Here is a 25,710-nt window from a genome sequence, read left to right on the forward strand (position 1 = left end):
AACGAGAAACCAGCAACATTTTAATTTAGACCTAGAACTGAAAAAGTCAATAATTCTAGAAACCAGTTTGGCGAAAAGGTTAAAAGGTCAGTCATTTCAATATTGTAGAAAGAAGGACAGGCAGGTGCATTAAATCATTCAAAACTTGTTAGAAAATACTGCATTCGGCACTCGCTGGCAATCCCTGTAGATATAAAATTTCACTCTGAAAGGAATTAAACATCTGAAACGATGAGGACAATAAAAAGAAGTATACTGAATGGCTAGCTTACCCTATTAAATTTTGAATGCATGTTCTTGTTTGGCATAACGGTGTGGCTTCGTTTATAAAATCTTTTCTGAAGAGATCTGGGGAAGGTTGTCTCTGTGTTGCTCAAGAAGTCTATCTGAAAAATGGAAATGAAAGAGAATAAATCGTACGATTCTATTCCCGATGGTGATCTTAAAGATCTTACTCTTATGTAATCCAAGTTGTAGGATCCTCGTAAGGAAAAATCTTATATTTTACCACAGAATGAAAAAACTGTATTGCGTATTGAGATCTCAAAATTTCTTTTCATGATATGTAATTTACGTTGTAGCTTTATCGCAGAGACAATAACCTGGATGGACAATCTGGTCATATAGGCCTTCTTTTTAACAGCTTCCGTGTCACCAACAGCAACCCCGATCTTGATAAGAAAGAAAACATATGAACTCGCTTTGGTGAAATGAAATTGACAAATGTATATTGTTATATATAATGCAATTAAATTGACAAATGTATATTGTTATATACAATGCAATTAAACGGACAAATTATATTGTTATACATGATGCGATTAAAGTCAGTAACAAAATATTTTTTTCACACTGACCAGCAAGTTCATGAGAGAAATCGGCATGATCAGAGCGAAGAGAAAAAACAAGATGAGATTGTCGTAGTAGAACGCTGCATTGCTACCACTCATAAAGTTGTCTATGAAGTTTATCTCTCCGATTGTCATAGAAAGCACAGTCAGCGGGAAGAACTCGCCTGGCTGAAATCCCGCCTGAAACGAGAGCCTATATGTTGAGTGACTTTGGACACATTGTAATGGTGATATATTCAGATTATCTATACATCTATATAGGTGATTCATGTTTACTCACAGTTTGTGACATGGTGATATAAAATGCTTGGGAAAAAGCGATTACAAAAACGACCAGTACCAGAGATATCTGAAAGAGACATATGAAAGGGAAGTATCATCACCTTATTGATTGAACTGCATTGTCAATATTTTCACTGTTGCATTGTCTTTTAACCCGGTTGTAAATACAATGAACAGATGATCCTAACTCTAACCTTGAATAAAGACATGAACACTTGCTCTAACCTTGAATAAAGACATGAACACTTGAATAAAGACATGAACACTTGCTCTTACCTTGAATAAAGACATAAACACTTGCTCTAACCTTGAATAAAGACATGAACACTTGCTCTAACCTTGAATAAAGACATGAACACTTGCTCTAACCTTGAATAAAGACATGAACGCTTGCTCTTACCTTGAATAAAGACATGAACACTTGCTCTTACCTTGAATAAAGACATGAACACTTGCTCTTACCTTGAATAAAGACATGAAACTTGCTCTTACCTTGAATAAAGACATAAACACTTTCTCTAACCTTGAATAAAGATATGAACACTTGCTCTAACCTTGAATAAAGATATGAACACTTGCTCTAACCTTGAATAAAGAAATGAACACTTGCTCCAACATGACAAAGTATATTCCGACCACGTCCAGTCTACAACGATAAGAATAAGTGTATGATCTTAGCAACAACTAGAACCATCGTAGCAGGACTAATAATAATCCCTAACTAAGATATACACAAAGATTTAATCAAATCTATTCATCAGTGCTAAAGATAAGCAAATTAAGCTCTACGGATAGACGGACGGACGGACGGACAGGTTCATTATTCTAGTATACCCCCAAACTATATCAGCCTGATGTTAAAATACCACCTTTGTCAAATGATTGATTTGTTGCATATTGTTTAACGTCCAGCTCGAGAATTGTTCACTGTTATGAAAACGTCACCATTGCCGATGAAGGGCTGCAAAGTTTAGGCCTATGCCCGGAGCTTACGGCCTTTGAGCAGGGAAGGATTTTTATTGTACCACATCTGCTGTAACACCTGTTTTTGCGGTCTTACCCGTAAGAACTCCCCATTTAGTCGTCTCTTTCGACAATCAAGGGGTACAGAGGACCTATTCTAGCCCGGATCCGAACAGGACCTTTGTCAAAGGAAAACACAATGAAGACAAATATAGCTAAAAACACAAAATGAGGAGATAATTTGTAGAAGATAGAATTGGCAGATAATATCTTTATGAAAGAGACGAAAACTAAAACAATCCAGAAGACGGAAATATTAAAGAATAAAATTAAAGAGGGGATTTAGAAGGAAGAAGGACTTTCACGAAGAGAGTAACTCAAGAAACTGCATTTTGTGAAGGCTGAAGAGTAAAGAGTAAATGTTAAAGAAATTTGTAGATTTATCTTTACAGAATTAAAGAGATGCCGGACTACATGTATATCCACGAGGAGGAAATTTCTTTAAAGATGCACTTTCAAAAGGAAGAATAAGAACAAATTTGTTAACGGAAGGTAAATAAAATAAATGTTTAAAATGCAAACATTTTCAATGAAAAATGAAAATGGACCATTTCTATCCGGGGTTTACTGAGTTGAACGTTTATAGAAGAAATATATATATATATTTAAAGATGCGAGATACATTTTGATATTGTTGTATACAAATGAAAATGGAAAAATTCTTTCTGAGTTTGTTAGGTTTATAAAGATATCAGAAATACTAGACAGAAAGTAGGTTTTAAGCACCGAAATTGATATAATCATCTTAAGTGTATTACCCGAATTCCTTCGTAGACATCAGATATTTTCTCTATACACACAAAATACAGAATAGATTTTACACTTTATATGCGTGATATTCCCTATCATGGAATCTACCAATAAAGAACGGCATTTGGCCAGAGAAACGGAAGTGAAAATGAGGATCTGTGTTAAAAACTTTGTCATAGAAGGTAATAAACACGAAAAATAAAGACGGACATTTCACAGGATATAAGGAAGACAACCTTTACCCTGAACAGAAGACGATAACGAATAGTGACCAATCGCATAACTCCTAAAAAGAATACAAAATTAAGATTTGGGAAAACACAGACCCTGGACATATCGGAGGTTGGATCAGGTGCCTAGGATGGGTAAACATCTCCTGTTGACCGGTCATACCCGCCGTCAGCCATTGGGCTAAATGCTGTCTGACGTGTTGCCTATAGTTAGGTCGTTCTTGGCACACTGATTTTGTTTTTACTACGGATAACACCGTTTATCTGATAAAGATATAGGCTGACCATTCAACACAATAAATCAAAGAATAAACTTTTTACATTTGATATCATAGGCAGTTGTTTCTTCAACAAAAATGGGAAAAGTAGATATTCTTATCTAGTGATCAGTCATCCCAAAAATTACTTTGTTAAACACTACTCTGATCCTACGCACTAGTACTCTGAAGTTGATATTTTAAAATTGCTGGGGTTCCTTATTGACAATATCTCCGTAGTCTTTGGTGACCAGGGCTCCAAAATGTCTGTTGGATTAACCATGGACACGAATTGTGTTCCCCTTTAGGTGACCTGGGTTTTTTGACATTTGTACGAGGCAGATACTATTCAAAAGCTTTTATCAGGAGAACAAAAAATCTTTCTCTGTGGCCTTCAACTCACATTTACATATGTCGACGACATTTTCATTTTCTATCATTGGGTCAAATGCTGTCTGACGTATTTCATACCGATTGTTAGGCCGTTCTTGGCACACTAATTTTGACTACGGATAACTCCTTTTACCTGATCAGGATATATGGCTCACGGCGGGTGTGACCGGTCGACAGGGGATGCTTAGTCCTCCTAGGCACCTGATCCGTGTTTGCCCAACCATCTACTTTGTATTGCTTATAGGAGTTATGAGATTGATCACTGTTCGTTATCTTCGCCTTTCATGTGTCGATTCGACATGTATGTATTCCAGCGAAGTCGAAATAAAAGACACCACAGTCTTCCACATCTGCTTCGTTCTAAGATATTTTTAAACATACTTTTAACGGGAAACTAACAAATCAATTTTAAGGCAGGTGGGATGATATGAGCTTTTCCGCCGTCACCTTCCCATATCTATGTATCAATATTCAATTATTACCTGAATATGGAGTAAATGTATCTCAACTGAATCTTTATACAAGTGCTTGTTCTCTACATGATCAGTTTTTAAATCGAGACAAGTACTGTAAAATAAATAAATGCTGCAGGGATTTCAATAGTCTTGATTAAAGTCATCATTTCGCAAATGCTATGGTCGTTATAACGATCTAGTTTACCAGCCTTTCATTGGGTAAAGTGCTGTCTGGCATATTTCATGCTAATTGTTAGACCGTTCTTTACACATTGTTTTTTGACTGCGGATTACTCCGTTTACCAGATCGAGATGTAGGGCTCACGCAGGTGTGACCGGTCAGCAGGGGATGCTTACTCCTATATCCCTGATTCCTTTGTTTTGTATTCCTTCAAGGAATTAAGAGATTAATTATCATTCGTTATCTTTACTTCTTCCTAATAGAGATAAAATTCTGTCGCAAATTGAAAGACTGGGGTTCTCTGCATTTAGGACATTTTAAGATAATCCAACACAGTTAAAAGAAGTAGGATAGGGAGGGAGTTTTGAATGTAAAATATGGGCGTACCCCCTGAGAATAGAGATGAGACAGATCCAGGCTGATAATGTAGCGATCCACGCAGCCCTCCACTGGTGCTCACACGGGATGTAGTTGAAAGGGTTCAAGGCCAGAGAGGTTCCCACTAACATCACCAAGGCAACGTAGTTAAAAGGAAACAGGAAGTACCGCCACCTCTGGAGAGCAAAATAAACAGCTGACAGGTCAGTAAACTTAGTTTTGTGGTAAACACAAAATGTGGAAAATAATAGTGTTCGGTTATTTGGAATTCTTTTTTCGTAAAAGAACACAAGGACTGTGTATCCAGTTGTCTGTGAGTCAACAGAGTTTATACATTCTATAGTTCTTGTAAACAAAATATGAGATCTCAGTACGTCCAATAAATATAGGAACAATTCAAGCAAAATTGCAGGAAGTTTGTATGCTTTTTGTCTAGTCAACGTACATATATAACGGTTGGTTTTCATTAATGGTTTAATAGACAAAACTAATTACATTCCATGTGATACATAGTCTGCGAGAGAGAAATCCAAAAGTAAAATAATTGTGATTAAACAAGAAGTTGAAGTTGAATAAATTATAAATAACACCCCAAAAATATTTTAGTGATATCAAATATGTAGGAAATCTCTAAACTTTAATTGGGTCAACTGGTAATTGGATAAGAAATGCACAAAAATGCACATTGAGAAATATGGAGTCACTCACAACGTCCATCGGGAGAGATGGTGAATAGGAGTTGTATATAAAAGCAGTTCATGACATGATTATTCATTTAATGAAAATAAAAATAGATGAAAATAATGACAAGTCTGTATATGCTTATGCAAACCATTCTTTATGCTTGGTATTGTGTAATCAGACGGAGAAAATGCCATGGACCAGACCCGAATTCGAACCAGGTGCTCTACCAACTGAACTATCAGGCCGCCACGATTCAATACGACTGAATGTTCCTCCCTCCTTAAATGTATCCCCACCTTGAAGACATCCACCCAGTATCTTTATCACTAGTCAGTTCCATGGGCTAGTTTATCCCATTGTTCTTCTATTAAATAAAATATCCACCAATTCTCTTTCTTTTTCTTTCTTTCAACGAATTATGGTCTCAGTTGTGAACTAGATACAAAGTACTTCATGGAAATAGTAGATCCTCTTGCGCTTCCCATGTCTATGATGTCTTGTGAAAGCGTTCAGAGGAACTTCTGCCTTGTCACATTGTCAATAAAAACAGAAAACTGCGAAACACTGCGTTCATGACTAGACTCCCCTACACTCAGTTTGTTTTTATAATACAGATAGTAAAACACATGCCATCAGTGATACATACCTTTGTGTGTTGTAGATTACACACAGTAAAACACATGCCATCAGTGATACATACCTTTGTGTGTTGTAGATTACACACAGTAAAACACATGCCATCAGTGATACATACTTTTGTGTGTTGTAGATTACACACAGTAAAACACATGCCATCAGTGATACATACCTTTGTGTGTTGTAGATTACACACAGTAAAACACATGCCATCAGTGATACATACTTTTGTGTGTTGTAGATTACACACAGTAAAACATATGCCATCAGTGATACATACCTTTGTGTGTTGTAGATTACACACAGTAAAACATATGCCATCAGTGATACATACCTTTGTGTGTTGTAGATTACACACAGTAAAACACATGCCATCAGTGATACATACCTTTGTGTGTTGTAGATTACACACAGTAAAACACATGCCATCAGTGATACATACCTTTGCATAAAGACTGATGAGTTCTCTGATGTAAAACAAAACCACCACAACAAACAAAGAAGTTATAAGGACTGTAAAATCAGTGCTTTCTATTTTGATGTTCGAAATCTGCCCATTCTGGAAAAAAGTATGATATATTATTGTTAAAAGTTTGTACGAATTTAAAATATGGCACATGATGATGAAACTCATTATGAAAACGATGCCCAGACAATTGCTTGTAATATTGTGTATGATTCATGGACTGTTTTGTTGCTTGTAATATTGTCTATGATTCATGGACTGTTTTGTTGCTTGTAATATTGTCTATGATTCATGAACTGTTTTGTTGCTTGTAATATTGTGTATGATTCATTGACTGTTTTGTTGCTTGTAATATTGTGTATGATTCATGGACTGTTTTGTTGCTTGTAATATTGTGTATGATTCATGGACTGTTTTGTTGCTTGTAATATTGTGTATGATTCATGGACTGTTTTGTTGCTTGTAATATTGTGTATGATTCATGGACTGTTTTGTTGCTTGTAATATTGTGTATGATTCATGGACTGTTTTGTTGCTTGTAATATTGTGTATGACTCATTGACTGTTTTGTTGCTTGTAATATTGTGTATGATTCATGGACTGTTTTGTTGCTTGTAATATTGTGTATGATTCATGGACTGTTTTGTTGCTTGTAATATTGTCTATGATTCATTGACTGTTTTGTTCTACATTGTTTATACGTATCATCATTGTCTATGTCTTTGTGTATTTTTTTTTTTCATTCAGGATTTGAAAAGGAAGATATATTTGGGCCTTCGGAAATCTTGAATACATGTTTATCTCAAAATTCTGTTTGAAAACTTTACGCAATGTTCCTCGATGATATACATTTTTCTGTGACAGATTTCGTTTCTACAAAAATTCATAGAGTATATGACTATCTCTGTTTTAGAGTTAGCATATATGTTGTTAGTTTCGAGTTGTTGCAAGTAAAGATGTAAAGTCAGTTTTTGTGTACCACAGACGTTTGTAGATATGAACATTACAAAGTTAGCAAAGAAGAGAGAAAATCTTTGGAACAATCGGGACTCGAACCCGGGACCTTTGCTTTATTATTTAGATGATATAACCACTGAGCTACCCAGGTCGATTTATAGAGTATAATGATATTACTACGCTATCAAATATAAATCATACAACTCTTCATATTGAGGAGATGAAACTTTGTTTTAGAGAAAACGTCAGACACGTTGCGTTTATCCTTAAATCCCATCAATTTCAGCCGAGGTTTCATGACATCAACTTCAGCCGAGAGTTCATGACATTAACTTCAGTCGAAGTTTGACGATATCAACTTCAGCCGAGGTTTCACGACATCAACTTCAGCCGAGGGCTCACGACATCACCTTCAGCCGAGGGCTCACGACATCAACTTCAGCCGAGGGCTCACGACATCACCTTCAGACGAGGGTTCACCACATTAACTTCAGCATATCACGCTGAGGTTTGATGACGTACCTGAACATAATCGTCCACCACCGTCTGATTTTGCAGCATGGTAGAGTTCAGAGTAATTGGACACCGACGGACACTGTCTAGGAGATTTGTGGAGATTTTTGGCATGAAGATGCCGTAAATATTGATGATCCCGAGGTATAGTACAAATAGGATGACGTCCATGTAGTACACAGGCCGACCAAATGTTTTCCTGTTAAAATTGAGAGAGAAGAACGAAATCAACAACAAAGAGAGAGAGAGAGAGAGAGAGAGAGAGAGAGAGAGAGAGAGAGAGAGAGAGAGAGAGAGAGAGAGAGAGTGTGTGTGTGTGTGTGTGTGTGTGTACCATACTACTACATACAGTATAGTGTAACGTAATGAAACAACATCATTTGAAATTACCACTTAAGCAGTAAACATTGCTGAACTAGTGGATGTGTTAGTAACTCCTCCCTGTTGTACTTCACCATGGTCTGTAAGAAAGATGGAATAGGATTTAAGTACTGTTTATACTCAGAGTGATCTGCCCTTGAACTATAATACACCATGACTTGAAATTGATTATTTAGTTATTCACTAATTCAGGGGTTTCTGGAAGAAAATGCAAAATCAGTGAATAAAACTTCTCTTCTAATGGCAAAAAATGGTTTATGAAATCATTACGCATATTTAATGACTTAGATGAGTATTTTGTGAACTCAAAAATCTTCATCCTCATTACTTAAAAGGATTCTTGAAGAGTTCGATATTTGCGACCGAAAATATTGTATAATTTACCTCATATGCAAAATATCTTCGATTCCTTGACATGAGGTCTTCCGGACCAGGGTCGATAAAACGGAAGTCGAATTTCTGGGTGAAGTCCACACTGTCTGGAATATTCCCCTGTGTCTGCATGGAATTTTTCATGACTAGCTGTGTATAAATAAGAACGGTAACTCTGCAATTCCAATACTAGAATTATAGAGTCTATAGTATGCCGATTACTTTCTTACCAAAAATGCCTCGGGACACTTTCGAATCATAGAATCTACGGGATTTTTACCATTAGCATCTCGAGAACCAATAATCTCCGTCCATCTGTAACAATATTCAGAATTAAAGTTAATGGCAGAATGTTGTTGACAATTGCTGATAAAATCCCGCAGAAAAAGCAAATACTAACCCTTTTGATTGCATAAATGTTACAGCTACGTCTGAATGTCTATTTTTTATGGCTAAATCCAGTGGAGATTGTCCACGGCTATTTCTAGCTATTGCGTCAGCTTTTCTGTCCAATAGGAACTGAACACAATCCACGTGACCCTTACTAGACGCATAATGCAGTGGTGTATTCTAGCAGTAAGAGAACGTTTTTAATCATAGTTAATGTTCAAGTACATCCTCATACAATTAAATTCAGATCTCACTTTTATATGTAAATTAGTATCAGAACTTTTGTCACCTTATTTTTATCAGTGGCGTTAATGTCGGCGTAGTGCACTAACAGAATTTTTATGATCATCACGTGACCTTCCTTGGCTGCAACAGTCAATGCTGTACAGAGGTTTTCATCTCTGAAAGTTCAAAGGTGACTATCACTTCATATAACATTATTTGTTTCTTTGCACTAAAAGTTATAAAACTGTCTTTTTATTGTTGATGATTTATGTAATTCTTCTTATTACGTGTACATTTTTATGAGACGATTAGCCTTAAAATGATTTTAATCACATTTTATTTCCAGTAGCTATGCATGAACTTAAGATGTTTGACCTGTGTGTGATGTCAGCGCCTAGAGACAAAAGCAGTTTGACCGTATTATATTGCCCTTCTCTGACGGCCAGCGATAGCGGCGTCTGTCCGTCTGAATCGCCATCGTTCAGTTCCGAGTTGCTCGAGTGATACAGAACCTCTACTGCAGCCTCGTTGTCGTGTCTGTTGGAATAATTATTTGTACACATTACACAGCTGATCGTGTAGCGGAATTTTGCCATGAAACTCGAGGACATACCAAGAAGACTTACTCAGCTGCTATGTGAATAGGAGTCCTTCCGTCCATGTCACGAATATCCAACTTGCAGCCATGCTGTATCAGGGCTTGTAAAATCTATAAATGCAATGTCATTGTAGGAAATAGAGAATGAGAAAAGGGATATTTTCACCATGGGAATTTAGATCTTAATGGTCTATACTGACTTATGTTGGTATCTAGAAATCATTTAGCAAATACCGCTATGTTTCCAAGTTTTGCTGCATAATGCGTGATCGTCTGCTCCGCAAAATCCAGGGTCTCCAAAATAACGCTGTCGCATTTCTGAGGAAATAATGAAAGTAATGTAAAAGTAATTTTGTTATTGTAGCTGAACATCTCCATCTGGTATCCGTTTTGGAATTCTTACCTTCAGGAGGTACAAAAGAACTTGTAAGTGACCGTTTTGCACGGTCCAGTGAAGCGCGTTTTTCATGAGATTGTCCACGGCTGCGATTTGAGCTCCATTAGTCAACAGAAATTCCACCGTTTCTAGATGACCTTTCCAACAGGCTAGGATTAGAGGTGTCATCATTTCCTTTGTTTTCTTATTTAAATCGCCGCCCTACAGGAATACATTGTGAGTTTGTTTCATGCTTTGTTGGTTTTCCAAATTCACTGTCAATGATGCAGCGATAAACTAATGGACTTACTTTCTTCATAATTGCACAGATCACTTCATGGCGGTTGTATAAACAAGCTCTGCATCGTGTAAACATAGATAAAATGCCATTAACAAGATATTACAAATACAATGATCAATCCATAATTTTTGGCTTTAGCCGCTTTACCCAGTCGTATTTTGATTGTTGTCATCGTTACCCATTTTTAGAGTGGTATAAATGGTTTTAATTTGACGTTAACTTGCTATATGAGAGTTTGATACCTTTGTAAGGGAGTAAAGGAATCCTTGTCCCGGGTATCAACGGTTGCTCCATTGCACAACAATATCTCTGTTATCTCAAGGTCGACACAGATCGCCGCCCTGTGAAGAGGTGTATGTCCCGATTCCTTATAGTAAACATATGCAGTCATCATTAATTTCAATTATACTGGGATTGATCCATCAGAATCAATGTATTTCACATCGAATGTTGCTTACATTTGGAGTGTCTAGCTCGCCACCGTGCATGATGATTTCTTGAAGAGACTGAAAAGGAAAATGCTATCATGAATATCAGGTGAGGTGAAATTTAATCTTCCCTATCTAAATTGATATGCAGTTGGTTTTTATGTATTGTGATTATTATATACACGAATTCATAAATGAGAGTTGCGGGTCTTTCGGATGAGACGTTCACTAACAGAGGTCCTGTGTCGCGATAGATGTTGACACGTTAAGTACTCCAAACTAGTACAGCCCTTAAGAATTAGGTCTAAAGCGGTGGTACTGCACGTGAACGCAAAACAAAATAACAAAAAGTTGTATCACGAAATCATTAAATTTCATCAGCATGAAATATTCTTAGATTTCAATGACACTCTCTTCGAAAAGCTTGAAACTGCGGGAAAATGTATGATGTTTCACTGTACAGAAAGCATATCCTCGAATCTACATCACGACCAAACTGTGGAAGATTGGCAAATCAGGAAAACTGGCCACACTACATCACAACAAAACTATGGAAGATTGGTAATTCATAAAATCTGGCCAAAATCAATTAGAATATTTCACTTTACGCTAAATTGTAGCAGAAACACAACAAACAAGTGTCACAATAATTATGATATGTATTAATGACTTATTTGCAAATACAACTTGATATTATGCCGAATGCTGCCTCATGTGTGTCCTACCAATTTTTAGACGGTTCTTTACATAATGATTTTAACTACGGAATGTTCTATGAAAGAGGATTCATGGCGGGTATGACCTGTCTACAGGGTGCTTACTCCTTCTAGGCACATAATCCCATCTCTGGTGTTTTCAGAAATTCATGATTGTCCTATTCTCAATTTCTTCGTTATATAATTTACAAGGTTGATCACTGTTCGTTATCTTCACCTTCTTCATTAATGAAAAGAGAGAAGGTGGGATAAGGGCCTTATATGCCCCTCATTTAGAATAGTCGTAATGGACGGTATTCAGTATCTCAGAACATGTTTGTCTCAGTTTTAACATGACACATTTCAAGATCACAAAGTTAATGAAAACTGTGTTTATGTATTTGGTCTATAGAGATGAATAGCCACGTATTCAAACGTACTGCCAGAGTGTTTGTAACATATTGGGGATATTGGGATGTATACAGATATGTATACCTTAAACGTCCTCAGTTGGTGAAATATCCAGATTGCAAAGATGGCAATACAATATTTCTATAAGAAAGGAAATAATGTGATGAAAATCATGATATCTGGCGTTTTCTGGCTGGAAAACAGGTACGCTTCTCCACAAAAGGAATTTAAATGTATTACTATTAAGTATCTTCCTATTTAACAGCTGTACGTACGTTTCCAGATCAGACAAGAAGACCTGAGTGTTTGTTACCTTTAGACACTGGTTGTCCACCGCCATGTGTAGAGCGGTGTTTCCCCACATGTCCTTCTGGTTAACCATCACCAGACTGCGGGGTCCTCCATATTGTAGGTACACTGTCAACCACAGCAATGACAAATTGAAATAAAATAAAACTCTTCAAATAGAATATAGAATTAATAAAATACTTGGACAGGTATAAAAGAAAGACATGAGATGTATATATGGATTTCTTTGAAAATGCTCAACATGTTACAAGGCAACAAGACTTTGTGACAATCCATGAGAACTGGCCTTCACTTTAAATGATACTAAGCACCAAAACTCAGTATTAAGATAGGAAGTATTCCGATGCAGTTTTGGGGAAACAATATGTACTAACTGATCTAAAATCTGCTTTCACAACAACAAGTTCATTGATAATACCTGTTTTCCAAATCATGTTCATAACGTCTATTAGTTCCACAGCAGATGCGAACATGTAAGGTGTAGTTCCGTTTATCTCTGTTTTCATGACATCAGCCCCATTCTTTATCTAGAGGAAAACCAAACATTCAATACTCTAACACATTCAAAACAATTCTTTGTAACAGGATATCGTATAACCCTTACCAACAGTGTAGCTGTGTCCTCGTGCTTCTGGAGGATGGATTCGTGAAGAGAGGTCAATTTATCTTCGTCTGTAGCATTGATGTAAGAGTTCCCAGCATTCAACAAAAGCTATGACAATAGATGTATAATTCTGATGAACATTTTTATCATTACTATGCTAAGGTGTGAAGTAATTGTCTTTGTCTCATTTGTTTTGATTGTAGATTACCTCCACCATCTGAACTCGACCTCTTCTCGCAGCGTGATGTAATGGTGTCTTTTCCTGGTTGTCACGTATCATGACGTCACATCCTGATTCTATCAGCAGATGACCGACATCCACAGAGTTGTACTTGGAAGCTTCGTGAAGAGGAGATATTCCATCATTCCTATTTTTCTCATTGAGATCTGGGGATATATTTTAAAAACGACGATCTTTGAAACACGTGATAATAACATGTAAGAGAAATTAATGATGTCAAAATGGTTTGTGCCGACATTAAGGGGAAGCGTCTATGAAATAAAATGATATCAGTATAATCAAGGCTCTCCCAAAGTCATCAGGGTTTTTTTTCCTGAAAAACTCCCTTTCGTAACTCGTATAATAACTTTGTGGTATGGAAGTTTTATTGAAAATATTCTTACGTCCCATTCGAGAATTTCTCACTAATAAAGAAACATCAGTAGCTATGTGTGTGATGCTTATTGAATATAAAACAGAAAGTGATAACGAACGTTTCTAGTGGTTATTAAAACGCCCTCCATAATTTAAGATTATTCAGGAACGGTACAGACTAGATTTTACTCACTGACGTCATGTGATATCAACACGCGTGCTGACTGAATGAGGTTGTACTTGGCAGCTATGAGGAGGAGTGTGTTTCCATGGAAATCCCTTTCTCCCTTCAGTTCCGGGCGTTCTGTCAATAGCCAATCCAGTTCTTCGGCACTGCCATCTCGTACCGCCTACCTCAAAAGCATCAGGGATTGAATGATGAGGTAAATACAGTAATCTTTCAATTAGATAAACCAAGTCATTTGACTCATCATTCTTTCTTTGTATGAACTGTGGACTGATTTATTTTTGTTGCTGTTTCACTTTCGTTACCTTCGCAGTACTGAAGTACTGAAGACTGAAGTGAAAGCCTTGATCTTGTCACATTTATAACTCAAACTATTCACTTTTAATATCTTATATCAGGGAAACGGATGTTACTATGAAAACACCTTGAAGGTAGGCTGGAATGAATACCTTGAAGGTAAGCTGGAATGAATACCTTGAAGGTAAGCTGGAATGAATACCTTGATGGTAAGCAGGAATGAATACCTTGAAGGTAAGCTGGAATGAATACCTTGAAGGTAAGCTGGGATTAATTGAAAATTGTATAGGCTAGATAAGGCTTCATTGTGTTTTAGTGTCGAGGATTCGTCTGTGATCTTTATATCACGTTTCTGAATAAAAGCTAGCACTTTTAAAAAACAATTTACACCCATCAAGTGTCTTTTTCACAATGAAAGAACATCCATTTACCGATAGAATATAACTGGAGAACATCATGTACCATGTATGTTAGGTAGACATTTTACATGTCTGTGTGTTTGTACATTTGTCTGTATCTATTGACAATACGTATCTGTATCATGTAGATGTCTGTGTGTTTGTAAATTTGTACAGCACATTATTGTATTTGTGTCTGTACGTAATATACTAGTACCTTTCCGTGCGTGTACACTATGTCTGTTGGTTATACATATATGTGTGTCTGTTGGTGTATGTTATATATGTGTGTGTGTCTCTACGTCTAAACTACACCAGTCTGTGTTGATGTATGTGTGTAATTTGCATAACATGTTTCGGTACCTGCCAAACCGATTTGTCCGTTAGTGCTTTTTCTGTCACGCTTTCCCCTCTCTTGTAGAATGGGTAAACAATGGATACCCCCACAACGGGACGTAGTTTGCCATTGGTCAGAGAATCCATGGTTGTCATGAAGCTTTCGTCAACAGATAGCTGCAATAATGTTTTCTTTCATCAATGTACATTGTATTTACATGTAGTATCCCAACAACCTTAAAGTATTTACATTAAGAAGAAAAAACCACGAGGGAATAATATGAAAGCCAGGTCTGTTGATGAAGTACAACCTTACAACATTTACATTAAAAAGAAGAAGAAAAAACACGAGGGAATAATATGAAAGCCAGGTCTGCTGATTAAGTACAACCTTACAGTATTTACATCTCATCATGATTTTAAGAAGAAAAAAACACGAGGGAATAATATTCATGCTTCAAAATCCAATGAACTAAGTTTTCCTTTCTCCTTGGTCAACATGACATGAAAGCCAGGTCTGCTGATGAGCTATATCTTCTAAGAATTGCATATTCTATGAAGTGCAGCTTAAATTATGAGTCTGCTTAGTTGATGGAAATAATCTCGAAAGAAATTTAAGTTACACCATCCTTCTCAAGCAGATTGGTTCCCATTTTTATTTACTTTTGTATTCCTAACAGTCCAAGCGGTTATATTTTCACCGGGCAAAGACTCGTGGTTTCACAGAGAAACCAACCAACCATTGTCCATGTTGTACTGGTAATCGAAAGGCAACCGACCGTCAGCTGCCCTAAACTGGAGATAGTTGAATTGAACATTCTGCATTCTCTTCAAGATTGTATACAGTCTCATTCCCATCCCTTCTGGTCCGTTAATAACAATGCCTAACAATTGCGCAATGTTACAGTCTGACGGACAAACAACAATTTGACGGTCATCTTGGTCAGTTCAGCATGTTTACCACATTACAGAGCAAATCAAAATCTGTTTCTGAATGCCTGTCACCTTTTCCTTCCATTGTAATACTTTGTATCAAACAGGATACCCTAGATGAACTGCCTGTAGAAATACTGTACAGAAATTCTGTCTTGCTGTGAATGAGCATCAATTTTGACAATTCTAATTTTGCGCACATCGGATGTACTTTGTCTGTAATGAGGTTAGCTTCTTCACATAAGAAATTATGTGAGATCAGAAGCTGACATACTATCTTATCAGCATTTACATTTTATTGCTCACGTAATTTTATTCGATAATTAAATACAGCATAATCACATGTTTATTATAGGTTTCGTTTCATATTTGATGACAATTTTTAAATTGTTTCCAGACATTTTTGTGGTACTAAAATTCCATATATATGCCTTCTGATTGGCATGAATGAAATTTAAAGTCGCAATCATTGAAAATTATGGAAATCAAATATACCTACAGCTATAGCAATATTCGTACACACATGAATATGGTATTCTATTTGTTTTTAAAGTAAAAAGAGTAAAACATTAACATTGATATCGAGGCTTTCTAATTTATCTAGTGTGACATACCTTGATCTTTGTCAAGCTCGATGGTGTGTATCCATTGTAACTAATGATTCTCGCCCAGTTGTACGATTTGATTTATCTATAATGATTCTCGCCCAGTTGTACGATTTGATTTATCAAACACACAGCTATTGTCTTGCAGAATTATAGCATCAGTGTTACGAAGAGGTATCACAATTCTTTTTCCAAATCATTATCTGTAAATTGATAGCAATATTTGATGAATCCATAGTTGTTTGCTCTTTTGAGCTCATCATTGTAAACGGTTGTGAATGACTTGGCTGCATTAGGATGGTAATCGGTCAATAAATTAGAATTGACAATTTAGTCCATTCCAAGATTAAATCTTGTGGTACCTGGTCGATTTATGATACCTGATTTTATGTGACACTCAGTGTTAAATGTAACGAGCTTTACTTTCATTAAAATACTGGTAATACTGATGAAAAAATTTCCGAGGTCTTTCAGAGTTAATATTTACGCAAGATCAATAGAATAAACTGGTATTTTCCAAGGACCTTTAAAGCACTATACAAAAGGCATTTAGTAACAACAGATGTTGCAGTTTCAAATTACGTACTTCTGCATTTTAGATACAATATACTTACTTGGGAAGATGCTAGTGAAGTTTTGTAGCTCATCTATTGGTTGGAATTGGTTTTCCGCGGTTATTTTCTGGGTCTTTGACTTCTTTTCAATCACTATTGTGACTTTGAAGACAGATGCTACTCCCGACTTTGACCCATCCCCATGTATATTGCCCTTTTTGACCAGTGCAACCTTACAGGGACACTTTGAGATTGTCCGAAAATGTAATGTGTTGAAAATACTTTGATTTATGTGATAATACCGTCACCTGACCTATAGACAGTCTGGCATACTATGAAATCAATAATTTTGAGGGGTCTGTGTTTGGGTAGGTTTTTTTTAAAAATGGATATGCCATTGAACAAGAAGTTTAAGGATACAACATTTTTCATTAAAAAAAATTAACAGAATTCACCCCCCAGAAAGCATAAATCTCGTATGATAGCTCTCTTATATCACAGAGGATTACATTTGTTCAAACGATCTTCCTCTGGACCACGTTTAACGCTTTTCATAGAAAAATTATTCTAAAATCTTCTCAAGAATTATGACAGTACAACTAGTCCTATAGTGTGGATTTAATTCGACTGTTTCAGCCCACTTCCGATATCGCAATACATGTATACTATAATCTAATGGTTTAGTGCAAATGATACATACGTTCCACGATGTTGAGAGCGCGACCAGTGCTAATGTTCACTCCATAAAGTGTCAGAGTGTTGAATGTGTTGAATCTACATTGGGAAATTATTTCGATAAACTTGTCAAATTGATGTGTACCCCTTACAGGGGCTAAGCCAGTTTGTGCCCGAACTCCATGATACCATAAATATAGGAAGGGGTCTAAGTCTGACCCAGATAAAAAAAAAACTACCCACTCGTTTCAAATGCCTAAAAATCAGAAACTTGGTGAGGTATGCGTAATTTGCCGATCTCCTTGCATAGATTAATGTTTTGACTATTTCAAGCTACAGGTTCTAAAAATAACAGAGATATACGTGATCGTTCTCTCGATTCACTTGTTTATTTTTACTAGGGCATTTACGGGTCCAGGTCACTGTGTGGTTTCTTGCCTATGACAGCGGCTGTAACGGGTGCCTGTCTAGTTACAAGGTCGCCGAAAAGGGAACACATATTTCCAATTCTGGCGGAACTCCATTGACTTTCCATCAATTACCGACCCCAATTCAAGATTTTGACCTATACATATTGTTTCTTCCATGGATCTGCGCTGTCATACATCGCAAGTCTTTTAAATGAATGCAAGCCAAGTCAACCATTACATTCAGCATCGAAATCGCGACTTGTGCAAAAAATCAGACCCCCCCCCCAAAAAAAAATTATACGGACAACGCCAACTCAGCTGGGCTACAGCACATCTCTGGAATGACCTTCCAGATGACATCAAGAAGTCAATAATAACAAGAGGTACTGTGAGCAATGCTCACTAAGAATACCCCCCGCTTACCCCAATCTCCCAAAGGGTGTTGGTAATAGGTATAAACTACCTCTTTTCTGAGTGTAAAAAACAAATGGCATGACAAACCGAACCATATTGCTACTTCGATGTCCAGTGCGCATGACCTTTGACCTTTTGAACCCAAAATCGATAGGGAACATATTCATCCCATGGGTAGTCCATATGTATGATATGGTGACTGTAGGTGGAAAGGATAACGCTTTAGAGCCCGGAAACCATATTGCTACTTCAATGTCCAGTGCGCTTGACCTTTGACCTTTTGACCCCAAAATCAATAAGGAATATCTTCATCCCATGGGTAGTCCATATGTATGATATGGTGACTGTAGGTGGAAAGGATAACGCTTTAGAGCCCGGAAACCATATTGCTACTTCGATGTCCAGTGCACTTGACCTTTGACCTTTTGACCCCAAAATCGATAGGGAACATCTTCAGCCCATGGGTAGTCCATATGTATGATATGGTGACTGTAGGTGGAAAGGATAACGCTTTAGAGCCCGGAAACCATATTGCTACTTCGATGTCCAGTGCGCTTGACCTTTGACCTTTTGACCCCAAAATCGATAGGGAACATCTTCATCCCATGGGTAGTCCATATGTATGATATGGTGACTGTAGGTGGAAAGGATAACGCTTTAGAGCCCGGAAACCATATTGCTTCTTCGATGTCCAGTGCGCTTGACCTTTGACCTTTTGACCCCAAAATCGATAGGGAACATCTTCATCCCATGGGTAGTCCATATGTATGATATGGTGACGGTAGGTGGAAAGCATAATGCTTTAGAGTCCGGAAACCATTGCGTCTACAGACGGACGGACGGACGGACAGACGGACGGACGGACGGACGGACAGACAGACGGACAACCCGATTCCAGTATACCCCCCCCCCCACAACTTGTTGCGGGGGGTATAATAATAATAATTATTATTATTATTTATATAGCGCCCTATATGACTATGAATAACCACTCTAAAGCGCTGCACACAATAAAAATGATACAGCATGTTATAAAAGTAGTAAAAGGAAATTATAATAGCATTAAGGCAAATAATATCAAAATAATGCTAAAAAAACATCAATAATGTGAAGTAAAATTACTAAAATTTAAAACATGATATGCATGAAAAAAGTTCCACTTTGTACAATCAAATGATATAAAATACAATAGTTGAAATAAATATACAATTATACACTTGAAAAAGTCATGTTAAAATGATGGTAAAGAAACCATAAAGATTTAACCACCTATAATACTAATAATATGCAAGTCTAAAAAGATGTGTTTTTAAATGTTTTTTAAAAGTGTTCAAATTCTGGCAACGGAGGAGGGTATCAGGCAGAGAGTTCCAGAGTGTAGCTGCTGCCACATCCAAGTGCCTGTTTCCATATGTGGAGGTTCGACATCTAGGTCTAACTAATGTCAGTGAATTTTCAGATCTAAGGGAACGATTCGGTTGGTAAACAGTGATCACCTCCTCCAGCTATTTTGGTGCAATCTTCTGAATCACCTTATATGCGTAGAGGATACTTTTGTATTGGCTGCGCCTGTCATTAGGAAGCCAATGTAAAGAAATCAGCACTGGAGTTATGTGATCACTTCTCTTGGTACGAGTGATGATTCGTGCTGCCATATTCTGTATCCGCTGCAGTTTTGCCAAGTCGGCTGTGTTAATACCGAAAAGAAGAGCATTGGCGTAGTCGAGCCGAGATTTCACGAGGGCACATACTAGGGTCTTGCACGAATCTTCTGTGATGAGCGACCTTATTTGTCCGATGTTACGTAGTTGATGATAGCAAGCACGAGACACAGATGAGATTTGCTTTTGTATGCAAAGTGTCTTATCAAACCATACACCTATGTTCTTCACAAACAGTGTCTCACTGATAATAGTGTCGGCAAAGTTCAGATGGTACGATAGTGAGTCAGTGACTATGGTTTTCGGTGAAAAAACAATGAACTCTGTTTTGTCCTGATTTAATTTTAGCATGTTAGCGGACATCCACATCTTTATTTCGTCCATACAAGCCTCAAGGCGGCTAGCGGCATTTTGCCAGTCATGTTTAGGTTTGAAGACTAGATAGGCTTGTGTGTCATCTGCATAACAGTGATGTAGAACATTGTTTTTACGACATATTCCACCAATAGGTTTGGAGAAAATGGCATAGAGCCGAGGTCCTAGGACAGATCCTTGTGGTACGCCGCAATTGAGACGGAAATAAAAACATATCTTGAAATTTTCAAAAAAACGTCTTAAGCTCATTCTTATCAATAACATTTATAGATTCTAACTTGTATAAACTTTGTTTTTAATCATCAAACACCAAAAAAAAAAAATTTTTTTTTTATCGCTATCGATCTTAATTATAGTGTTTTATTTTGATAATCATACAGATGTAACATGTTATGTCATACTGTCATTGAAGTTCATTTAATTGTGTTTCGTCGTGGTATTCCTCTTCTTTCCCTTGTAAAGCGCCTTAGAGTAATTTGTTTTATATAAGGCTAGACTTTTTGATATCATAGACAGTTGCTTCTTCAACAAAAATGGAAAACGGAAATATTCATATCTAGTGATCAGTTATTCAAAAACTTGCTTTGTTAAACACCACTCTGATTCCACGCACAAGTACTCTGAAGTTGAAATAAAAAAAATGTTCGAGTTCCTCATTGACAATATCTTCGTGGTCTTTGGTGATCAGGTCTTCCAACAGTCTGTTGGAATTCCCATGGGCACGAATTGTGCTCCTTTGTTAGCTTACCTGTTTCTATATTCATATGAAGCAGAATTTATTCAAAAACTTCTACGTGAGAAGAAAAATCTCTCGCTGTGGCCTTCAATTCGACATTTCGATATATCGATGACGTTTTATCTATTAACAATAATAACTTTCATTCATATGTCGATTTGATATATCCCTGTGAGCTCGAAATAAAGGACACCACAAAGTCGTCCACTTCTGCTTCATACTTAGATATTTTATTGAAAGTAGACATTAACGGCAAACTGACAACTCAACTGTATGACAAACGGGATGATTTCAGCTTTTCCAGCGTCAACTTCCCATATTTATGTAGCAATATTCCATTATCACCTACATATGGTGTTTATATATCTCAACTGATTCGATATGCAAGAGCTTGTTCTGCGTATAGTCAGTTTTTAAATCGAGGTAAGCTACTGACAAACAAGTTGATGGTACAGGGGTTTCAACAGTCTCGATTGAAGTCAGTATTTCGCAAATTCTATGGTCGTTATAATGATCTAGTTCGTCAATACAACCTATCATTGGGTCAAATGCTGTCTGACGTGTTTTATACCGATTGTTAAGCCGTTCTTGGCACACTAATTTTGACTGGGGATAACTCCGTTTACCTGATCAGGAAATAGGGCTCACGGCGGGTGTGACCGGTCAACAGGGGATGCTTACTCCTCCTAGGCACCTGATCCCACCTCTGGTGTGTCCAGGGGTCCGTGTTTGCCCAACTATCTATTATGTATTGCTTATAGGAGTTATGAGATTGATCACTGTTCGTTATCTTCACTTTGTATATAAGGCGCTATATAAATTTTATCATTATTTTTATTATTACACAGTGATACCTTTACCCGTACGTTCTAACACCTTACACCACTGTTCCTCACGGTGAATTAAAGACTAGGATTTCTAACTACTTCTTTCATAAAATGAAATTATAAAATATTCAGATTTTGTGATCTGTCATCCAAAAACTTATTTTGTTAAACACCAATCTGAATTATCATGGGTTCGAATTATGTTCCTTCAATAATTGACATTGTTAATAAACTTCCTTGATGCCAGGTATGACCTTCCATTTAGATTTGCATCAAGACACGTTGTTTGGTCAAAAGCAATCTTTGTGTCGAGTCTGAGCCTCTAATAACGTTACATAGCTTAGAATCTGAACAAAAGTATCTGCCCCAGAGCAACTTTTGAATATGTTTTTTCTCACGTGTTCAACTGGTCGCAGTAGCTCAAATGTAGAGCGTTTGCTTCGTAACCGAGAGGTTGTGAGTTCCAGCCTCACTCGTGCCATGGCCACGTCAAACATACGATGTCAACATAGGTAGTGATTGCCCCTCGCCAAATTCTTAACATTTATAAATGAGAATATCGTGTCTTTCGGATGTAACCTTAAAATGGCAAGCGTTGGTACATTAAAGAACCCACACTGCTACGGCCATGAGCGTTATGCATTTGTCTAAAATTGGTGACATCTCAATACGAGTGATTAATTAGAAAACCAATCAATCAACGTGTTCTACAAACATTTCAAACGTTCTCTTTCTACTGATTCATATAATCTAAATTTAATGTGATACCTGCACCGGGGTGTGTCCACGAGATGGGTTTAAACATTTACATGTACATTTTAACACCTTACACCACCGGTGCTCATGGTGTATTAAAGACTAGGTTTTTCAACATTATGGAAAACTGTTTCTTTTATAAAATGAAACTCGGAAATATGCAGATCTTATGATCTGTCATCCAAAAACTTACTTCGTTGAACACCACTCTGATTCTACGCACAAGTACTCTTAAGTTCAAATAAAAAACAAAGAGTTCCTATCTACGTAGCGTTTAGTGATCAGATCATCGAACAGTGGGAATTCCCATGGACGTGAATTATGCTCCTTAATAGCTGACACTATTTATAAACTTCTCTCATGTCAGTGTAGAGGCTTTATATTTAGATTTGCGTCAGGACACGCTTTTGTTGTCAAAAGCAAATCTTTGTGGCAAGTATGAGCTTTAATAGCTCACCAGTAAAACGTTATATATAGCTTAGAATACGAAAAAAGTATCTGTCCCAAAAGAGATTTTGAATATGTGTTTCCAATGTCTTTTACAAAGTACTGTCTGGATAAACATTTCAAACGGTCTTATACTACTGGTATGAATTTGGCAAAACGGCCTTGGTTCAAGGTCATAAGATCTTGTCTAGTCGTAATCAACATGACTATCAAGTATGATTTACTGATATCATGAGCTGAGATGTGATCTGGACAAATGTTTTCAATCGTCTTGTCTCGTCAGAAGAATGTTTGAAAGATTTGTATTTTAGGTTTACGAGCATTGTAGCCTTGAAGAAGTGCAGTAAACATTATATTTGGTGGATTATTATTTTAGCGCTTTTAGCAGAAGATCTTTTACTAAATGAAGTATATCATAAAACGTACATTGCTATGGGTTACCAAATATGTTTAGTTTCAAAACCATGTTATATAAAAATTATCCACCTCTAAACATAAACACACACATACAGAGAGAGAGAGAGAGAGAGAGAGAGAGAGAGAGAGAGAGAGAGAGAGAGAGAAATTGTAGAGAGAGTATTGTCAAGATCAGATAACCTCAATTAAAATTAATGTGAAGGCCACTCCGTTAGTCAGGAATAGAGCAAATTTATTCAAAGTTATGTGATGAAAATGACGAATTTTCTATGACAAAATGTTTTGCTGAACCATTTGACATTAATGAGTTAAAACGTTGTTACCCATCTACCACGAACATGTGACACGTCCATTATCACTACGTTCTAGACACAATCTTACGTTATATACATACATACGAGGTGGTGATATCATACATGCAACTTAGCACGTGATGACAAACAGTGACATTGTTTAAAGCGCAACTGTTTCCAACAAGTTTCTTATTACCACTAACACTAAAATGAAAAAGTGAAGATAGCAAGCAAGGCTTAATTTCATAACTCCTGTAAAACTCCTATCTTTAACTCCTATTAAAATAGAAAATGAAAAGTATGACAAATACGGACCCCTAACATATCAAAGGCGTGGCCAGGTGCCTATGAAGAATAAGCATCCCCTGTTGACCGGTCACACTCGTCTTGGGCCCTAAATGTTGATCAGGTAAACAGAATAATCTGTAGTCAAAAGCAATGTGTAAAGAAAACTCTAACAATTAGTTTAAAACACAACAAACAGCATTAATACGGACGTCTATCTAATTGCTGTTATAAAATTTAGAAATTCATTTCAAAATTAAGGATTATCTCCCTCATGCATAGCTCTTATCCTTAGACGAATTTGACTCCACTTTTATTTTGGCACGCTGTTTTTCGCTATAATAGTTCTAAAACTTCATTGTTATTTCGGATTTCAAACATTTCGGTTGAGCATCACTGAAGAGACATTATTTGTCGAAATGCGCATCTGGTGCATCAAAATTGGTACCGTATAAGTTTTACATTAAACCAATGACATGTACATTAAATCATTATAACGACCATAGAACTTCAAACGAGACTATCGAAAGCTCTGTCACATCAACTTACACGCCAGTAGTCTGCCTCGATTCAGAAACTGATCGGAACAAGCTATTACATATCGAATGAGTTGAGAGATATAAACACCATTGAATATTAATGTGACATTGGAATATTGTTACATAAATATGGGACGTTGACGATGGACAAGCTGACGTCATCCCGTTTATCATCAAGTGCAGTCGCTAGTTTGTCGTTAACAGCTATATGTAATATGATATCCAAGTATGAAGCAGATGTGAAAGACTCTCTGGTTTCCTTTATTTCGAGTTTACTGAATCAAATACTGCGGAACCAAGTGTTTGAAAATGTTCCGAGTACTCTCCATCCTGACATGCTGCAACATGGATCTCTTCATGTTACCTCTGTTGTACAAGCGTTAGGGAGACGTTACTTATGTGTGTCACATGTCATAGATTTAAATCAACTTTCAAGGAGAAATAACACAAGAGCTGCAATAGAAAGAATGTAGATACAAATGAAAGCACAGAATTCGAAACAAAGAACCCATCTTATGAATTCACGGTCAAAGAATAAGAACATAGTTTTGCAGTGACTGTTTATTATTCAATGCATTCTATTTTTAAAAAAGACATAAATGCCTAACAAAACTTTAGACCAACAAATGTGGAGCAATAAATGTTGACCATAAAAGGTGAAGATAACGAAGAACAGTGATCAATCTCATAACTTCTGTAAGGGTAATAAAAATAATCATTAACAGACCAGGGACTATTCATATATTGTCACTAGATCGCAATTAGCCATCAGTAAGTTTATTGTAGTAATCGGTAGCTATCAACAAACAGTATTTAACCATTCT

General features: G+C 36.8%; 1 protein-coding gene and 1 long non-coding RNA gene across 2 annotated transcripts in view; one reads left to right on the forward strand and one right to left on the reverse strand.

Annotated features, from left to right (window-relative positions):
* Nucleotides 1–839, forward strand: part of LOC130054143 (uncharacterized) — a 19,591-nt gene extending 18,752 nt beyond the window's left edge. The window contains exon 2 of the long non-coding RNA XR_008802437.1: nucleotides 582–839. This is a non-coding gene — a long non-coding RNA (uncharacterized LOC130054143). The remainder of the gene's footprint in view (nucleotides 1–581) is intronic.
* LOC125668106 (transient receptor potential cation channel subfamily A member 1-like) overlaps nucleotides 1–15,652 on the reverse strand; it is a 20,670-nt gene extending 5,018 nt beyond the window's left edge. The window contains exons 1-26 of the mRNA XM_056162723.1: nucleotides 14,987–15,652; nucleotides 13,935–14,091; nucleotides 13,355–13,533; nucleotides 13,147–13,254; nucleotides 12,961–13,069; nucleotides 12,547–12,650; nucleotides 11,158–11,205; nucleotides 10,942–11,066; nucleotides 10,709–10,757; nucleotides 10,426–10,620; nucleotides 10,257–10,340; nucleotides 10,051–10,133; nucleotides 9,800–9,961; nucleotides 9,489–9,600; nucleotides 9,210–9,379; nucleotides 9,040–9,124; nucleotides 8,822–8,959; nucleotides 8,447–8,517; nucleotides 8,066–8,255; nucleotides 6,563–6,679; nucleotides 4,810–4,976; nucleotides 1,719–1,779; nucleotides 1,132–1,200; nucleotides 858–1,031; nucleotides 603–671; nucleotides 273–386 (exon numbers count right to left, since the gene is read on the reverse strand). Coding sequence (XP_056018698.1) covers nucleotides 273–386; nucleotides 603–671; nucleotides 858–1,031; nucleotides 1,132–1,200; nucleotides 1,719–1,779; nucleotides 4,810–4,976; nucleotides 6,563–6,679; nucleotides 8,066–8,255; nucleotides 8,447–8,517; nucleotides 8,822–8,959; nucleotides 9,040–9,124; nucleotides 9,210–9,379; nucleotides 9,489–9,600; nucleotides 9,800–9,961; nucleotides 10,051–10,133; nucleotides 10,257–10,340; nucleotides 10,426–10,620; nucleotides 10,709–10,757; nucleotides 10,942–11,066; nucleotides 11,158–11,205; nucleotides 12,547–12,650; nucleotides 12,961–13,069; nucleotides 13,147–13,254; nucleotides 13,355–13,533; nucleotides 13,935–14,091; nucleotides 14,987–15,115 — 3,069 coding nt within the window. The 5' untranslated portion in view covers nucleotides 15,116–15,652. The remainder of the gene's footprint in view (nucleotides 1–272; nucleotides 387–602; nucleotides 672–857; nucleotides 1,032–1,131; nucleotides 1,201–1,718; nucleotides 1,780–4,809; nucleotides 4,977–6,562; nucleotides 6,680–8,065; nucleotides 8,256–8,446; nucleotides 8,518–8,821; nucleotides 8,960–9,039; nucleotides 9,125–9,209; nucleotides 9,380–9,488; nucleotides 9,601–9,799; nucleotides 9,962–10,050; nucleotides 10,134–10,256; nucleotides 10,341–10,425; nucleotides 10,621–10,708; nucleotides 10,758–10,941; nucleotides 11,067–11,157; nucleotides 11,206–12,546; nucleotides 12,651–12,960; nucleotides 13,070–13,146; nucleotides 13,255–13,354; nucleotides 13,534–13,934; nucleotides 14,092–14,986) is intronic.
* Between the last annotated feature and the right edge of the window lie 10,058 nt (nucleotides 15,653–25,710).

This window comes from Ostrea edulis, chromosome 4 (genome assembly GCF_947568905.1).
Source record: "Ostrea edulis chromosome 4, xbOstEdul1.1, whole genome shotgun sequence".
NCBI classification, from domain to species: Eukaryota; Metazoa; Mollusca; class Bivalvia; order Ostreida; family Ostreidae; genus Ostrea; species Ostrea edulis.